At 52.6% G+C, this 4,969-nt stretch overlaps 1 protein-coding gene across 1 annotated transcript in view; it reads right to left on the reverse strand.

Annotated features, from left to right (window-relative positions):
• Positions 1-250: 250 nt before the first annotated feature.
• Positions 251-4,969, reverse strand: part of LOC112259711 (tumor necrosis factor ligand superfamily member 10) — a 67,557-nt gene continuing 62,838 nt past the window's right edge. Inside the window, exons 5-6 of the mRNA XM_042328098.1 lie at positions 4,302-4,465; positions 251-1,669 (exon numbers count right to left, since the gene is read on the reverse strand). Of these exons, the coding sequence (XP_042184032.1) occupies positions 1,379-1,669; positions 4,302-4,465 (455 nt within the window). The 3' untranslated portion in view covers positions 251-1,378. The remainder of the gene's footprint in view (positions 1,670-4,301; positions 4,466-4,969) is intronic.

Raw genomic sequence — 4,969 nt, forward strand, 5'->3', positions numbered from 1 at the left:
CAGTCATTTTAGAGAGAGAATCTACAGTCATTTTAGAGAGAGAATCTACAGTCATTTTAGAGAGAGATCTACTGTCATTTTAGAGAGAGATCTACTGTCATTTTAGAGAGAGAATCTACAGTCATTTTAGAGAGAGATCTACTGTCATTTTAGAGAGAGAATCTACAGTCATTTTAGAGAGAGAATCTACAGTCATTTTAGAGAGAGAATCTACAGTCATTTTAGAGAGAATCTACAGTCATTTTACAGTCATTTTAGAGAGAGAATCTACAGTCATTTTAGAGAGAATCTACAGTCATTTTAGAGAGAGAGAATCTACAGTCATTTTAGAGAGAATCTACAGTCATTTTAGAGAGAGAATCTACAGTCATTTTAGAGAGAGAATCTCTACAGTCAGTCATTTTAGAGAGAGAATCTACAGTCATTTTAGAGAGAGAGAATCTACAGTCATTTTAGAGAGAGAATCTACAGTCATTTTAGAGAGAGAATCTACAGTCATTTTAGAGAGAGATCTACTGTCATTTTAGAGAGAGATCTACTGTCATTTTAGAGAGAGAATCTACAGTCATTTTAGAGAGAGATCTACTGTCATTTTAGAGAGAGAATCTACAGTCATTTTAGAGAGAGATTCTAGTCATTTTAGAGAGAGACAGATTCTAGAGTCATTTTAGAGAGACAGATTCTAGAGAGTTATTTTGTCATATACACAACTGAAGTAAGAATCCTCTTCCAAACAGTCTTATATCCCATGTTTAAAAGTCCTCAACTCTTCTTCTTCCTCCAAATGGTCTGTACACAACACAGATACAAAATAAAAGTCATTTTTCTCATTTCCCAAACGGCCACATGTCTTAGTCAGAACCCTCAGAACAGATGGTCAACTCCATACAAATAGAATGAATAGAACAGAACTCCTTCTACGTTCTGTAATCAACTCCTTCCATTCTACACAGTCAGTATGTAACCTATGCACACATGGCACAAAGCTTGGCTATCACATCATCACAAATGTGTTCTTTTTTTCTTGCTACTGTTCTGTTCCATAGATCCACATCCTATTATGTGATTTATATATCAATAAACCAATACATTCTTCTGTCTATTGATCCTCAGTGTCTGTCTGACGTTTTGTCCCTCCTTCACATATAGAATCCTATGGAATCCACTTTTAGAATTCACTTTGGAGTGTCCAGGGAAGCAGGGGGAGTAGGGATTAAATCCTTGGGGGTTCCCCCTTCCTCCTCTCCTTTCACCCGTCCCCCGTCCCCCCATTCCTCACCCTGGCAGTGTCCTGAACCTGTCCTCCCCTCTCCTTTCCTTTTTATCCCACCCACCCCCCTCTTCTGGTGGTTTCCCACCCTCTCGTTTCCATCCATCTTTACAGGTCCAGACGGAATGCCCCAAAATAACTTGATGAATCTTCCGCATGGACCATGGAGGGGGACGAGACAGAGACAAAGAGTTCATCCCCGGCCCTGAGCTCAAACAGCCCTCCCTGGTACACAGAGTGGAGGGCGTACTCCGCGTCTGGGGCCCAGCACTTGGTTCCTACACCCTTCAGCAGCTGGATGGGTCTCAGGTAGGACGTCTTCTTGTATACACACTGGACCAGCTGGTGACTGGTTGTATGTTGGTCCCCTTCATTAAGGGATGGGTAGCGGAAGTACACCTGGGGATGGAGGTAGAGTGGGATGGAGGTAGAGTGGGATGGAGGTAGAGTGGGATGGAGGTAGAGTGGGATGGAGGTAGAGTGGGATGGAGGTAGAGTGGGAGGGATGGAGGGAGAGTGGGAGGGATGGAGGGAGAGTGGGAGGGATGGAGGGAGAGTGGGAGGGAGGGAGGGATGGGAGAGTGGGATGGAGGGAGGGATGGGATGGAGGGATGAGTGGGATGGAGGGATGGATGGGAGAGTGGGATGGGAGGGATGGATGGGAGTGGGAGGGATGGAGGGAGAGTGGGAGGGATGGAGGGAGAGTGGGAGGGATGGAGGGAGAGTGGGAGGGATGGAGGGAGAGTGGGAGGGATGGAGGGAGAGTGGGATGGAGGGAGGGATGGAGGGATGAGTGGGATGGAGGGATGAGTGGGATGGAGGGAGAGTGGGATGGAGGGAGAGTGGGATGGATGGATGGAGGGATGGAGGGAGGGAGGGAGAGTGGGATGGATGGAGGGAGGGAGGGAGGAGAGTGGGATGGATGGATGGAGGGAGGGAGGGAGGGAGAGTGGGATGGAGAGAGAGTGGGATGGAGGGAGAGTGAGATGGAGGGATGAGGGATGGATGGGGGAGAGTGAGATGGAGGGATGAGGGATGGATGGGGGAGAGTGAGATGGAGGGATGAGGGATGGATGGGGGAGAGTGAGATGGAGGGATGAGGGATGGATGGGGGAGAGAGGGATGGATGGATGGAGGGAGAGTGGGATGGAGGGAGAGTGGGATGGAGGGAGAGAGAAAGAGAGAGTGGGAGGAACAAATGGATGGAGGGAGAGTGGGATGGAGGGAGAGTGGGATGGAGGGATGGAGGGAGGGAGAGTGGGATGGAGGGAGGGATGGAGGGAGAGTGGGAGGGATGGAGGGAGAGTGGGAGGGATGGAGGGAGAGTGGGATGGAGGGAGGGATGGGAGAGTGGGATGGAGGGAGGGATGGGAGAGTGGGATGGAGGGAGGGATGGGAGAGATGGGATGGGAGAGTGGGATGGAGGGATGAGTGGGATGGAGGAGGGATGGGAGAGTGGGATGGAGGGAGGGATGGGAGAGTGGGATGGAGGGAGGGATGGGATGGAGGGATGGAGGGAGGGATGGGATGGAGGGATGAGTGGGATGGAGGGATGAGTGTGAGAGTGGGATGGGAGGGAGGGATGGGAGAGTGGGATGGATGGGATGGAGGGATGGAGGGAGGGATGGATGGGATGGAGGGATGAGTGGGATGGAGGGATGAGTGGGAGAGTGGGATGGGAGGGATGGATGGGAGAGTGGGAGGGATGGAGGGAGGGAGGGAGGGAGAGTGGGAGGGAGGGAGAGAGTGGGATGGAGGGAGGGATGGGAGAGTGGGATGGAGGGAGGGATGGGATGAGTGGGATGGAGGGATGAGTGGGATGGAGGGATGAGTGGGATGAGTGGGATGGAGGGAGAGTGGGATGGAGGGAGAGTGGGATGGAGGGAGAGTGGGATGGATGGATGGAGGGAGAGTGGGATGGATGGATGGAGGGAGGGAGGGAGGGAGGGAGAGTGGGATAGATGGATGGAGGGAGGGAGGGAAGAGTGGGATGGAGAGAGAGTGGGAGGGATGGAGGGAGAGTGAGATGGAGGGATGAGGGATGGATGGGGGAGAGTGAGATGGAGGGATGAGGGATGGATGGGGGGAGAGAGGGATGGATGGATGGAGGGAGGGAGGGAGGGATGGAGGGATGGATGGATGGATGGATGGAGGGAGAGTGGGATGGAGGGAGAGTGGGATGGAGGGAGAGAGAAAGAGAGAGTGGGAGGAACAAATAGAGAGGGAGACAGAGAGGGAGGCAGGGAGGGAGAGAGTAATGGAGGGAGGAGGCATGCAGGGAGGGAGTAATGGAGGGAGGAGGCAGGCAGGGAGGGAGGGAGTAATGGAGGGAGGAGGCAGGCAGGGAGGGAGTAATGGAGGGAGGAGGCAGGCAGGGAGGGAGTAATGGAAGGAGGAGGCAGAAAGGAGGGAGGAGTAATGGAGGGAGGAGGCAGGCAGGAGGGAGGGAGGAGGCAGGCAGGGAGGGAGGGAGGGAGGGAGGGAGTAATGGAGGGAGGAGGCAGGCAGGGAGGGAGGGAGTAATGGAGGGAGGAGACAGGCAGGGAGGGAGTAATGGAGTGAGGAGACAGGCAGGGAGGGAGTAATGGAGGGAGGAGGCAGGGAGGGAGGGAATAATGGAGGGAGGAGACAGGCAGGGAGGGAGTAATGGAGGGAGGAAGCAGGGAGGAGACAGGCAGGGAGGGAGTAATGGAGGGAGGAAGCAGGGAGGAGACAGGCAGGGAGGGAGTAATGGAGGGAGGAGGCAGGGAGGGAGGGAGGGAGGAAGCAGGGAGGGAGGGATAGCGGTACAGAGAGAAAGGAGAGGTAGAGATTAATTGAATGGTACTTGATTGATGTCTAGAAGGGAAATTGCTTTGTCACAGGCTTGTATGAACATCCAAAACATGTACTAGAAGTCATGACAATAACATTTTAAAGACTAAATTCAATCCGTAGCGCTGAAGACGAGCACTACAGAGCGATAGAAATTAAAGGTTCCCGTGTCAGTGGAGACGTAAACACTGTATTGAGTCTGAAAACATTAGCCTACCTGTGAATACAGGTAGTACCGCCCATCCTGGGGCACACGCAGCCTCCCATTGGCTAAGGTCATGTTGTGAAGATGGGCTCCAAAGCTCTGATTGGCCCAGGAATGGATGGCGTGGCGACATGATTGGTGGAGGTCAGGCTGGGGGGTGGGGTACGAAGGAGACCCTGTTGAGGGAGGGAGAGCGTTACAGATGGAGAGAGAGAGACAGAGGTTGAGAGACAGAGGTTGAGAGACAGAGGTTGAGAGACAGAGGTTGAGAGACCGAGGTTGAGAGACCGAGGTTGAGAGACCGAGGTTGAGAGACCGAGGTTGAGAGACCGAGGTTGAGAGACCGAGGTTGAGAGACAGAGGTTGAGAGACAGAGGTTGAGAGACAGAGGTTGAGAGACAGAGGTTGAGAGACAGAGGTTGAGAGACAGAGGTTGAGAGACAGAGGTTGAGAGACAGAGGTTGAGAGACAGAGGTTGAGAGACAGAGGTTGAGAGACAGAGGTTGAGAGACAGAGGTTGAGAGACAGAGGTTGAGAGGTTGAGAGAGAGAGGTTGAGAGAGAGAGGTTGAGAGAGAGAGGTTGAGAGAGAGAGAGGTTGAGAGACAGAGGTTGAGAGAGACAGAGGTTGAGAGAGACAGAGGTTGAGAGAGACAGAGGTTGAGAGAGACAGAGGTTGAG

The sequence above is a fragment of the Oncorhynchus tshawytscha genome, linkage group LG10 (assembly GCF_018296145.1).
Source record: "Oncorhynchus tshawytscha isolate Ot180627B linkage group LG10, Otsh_v2.0, whole genome shotgun sequence".
Lineage (NCBI taxonomy): Eukaryota > Metazoa > Chordata > Actinopteri > Salmoniformes > Salmonidae > Oncorhynchus > Oncorhynchus tshawytscha.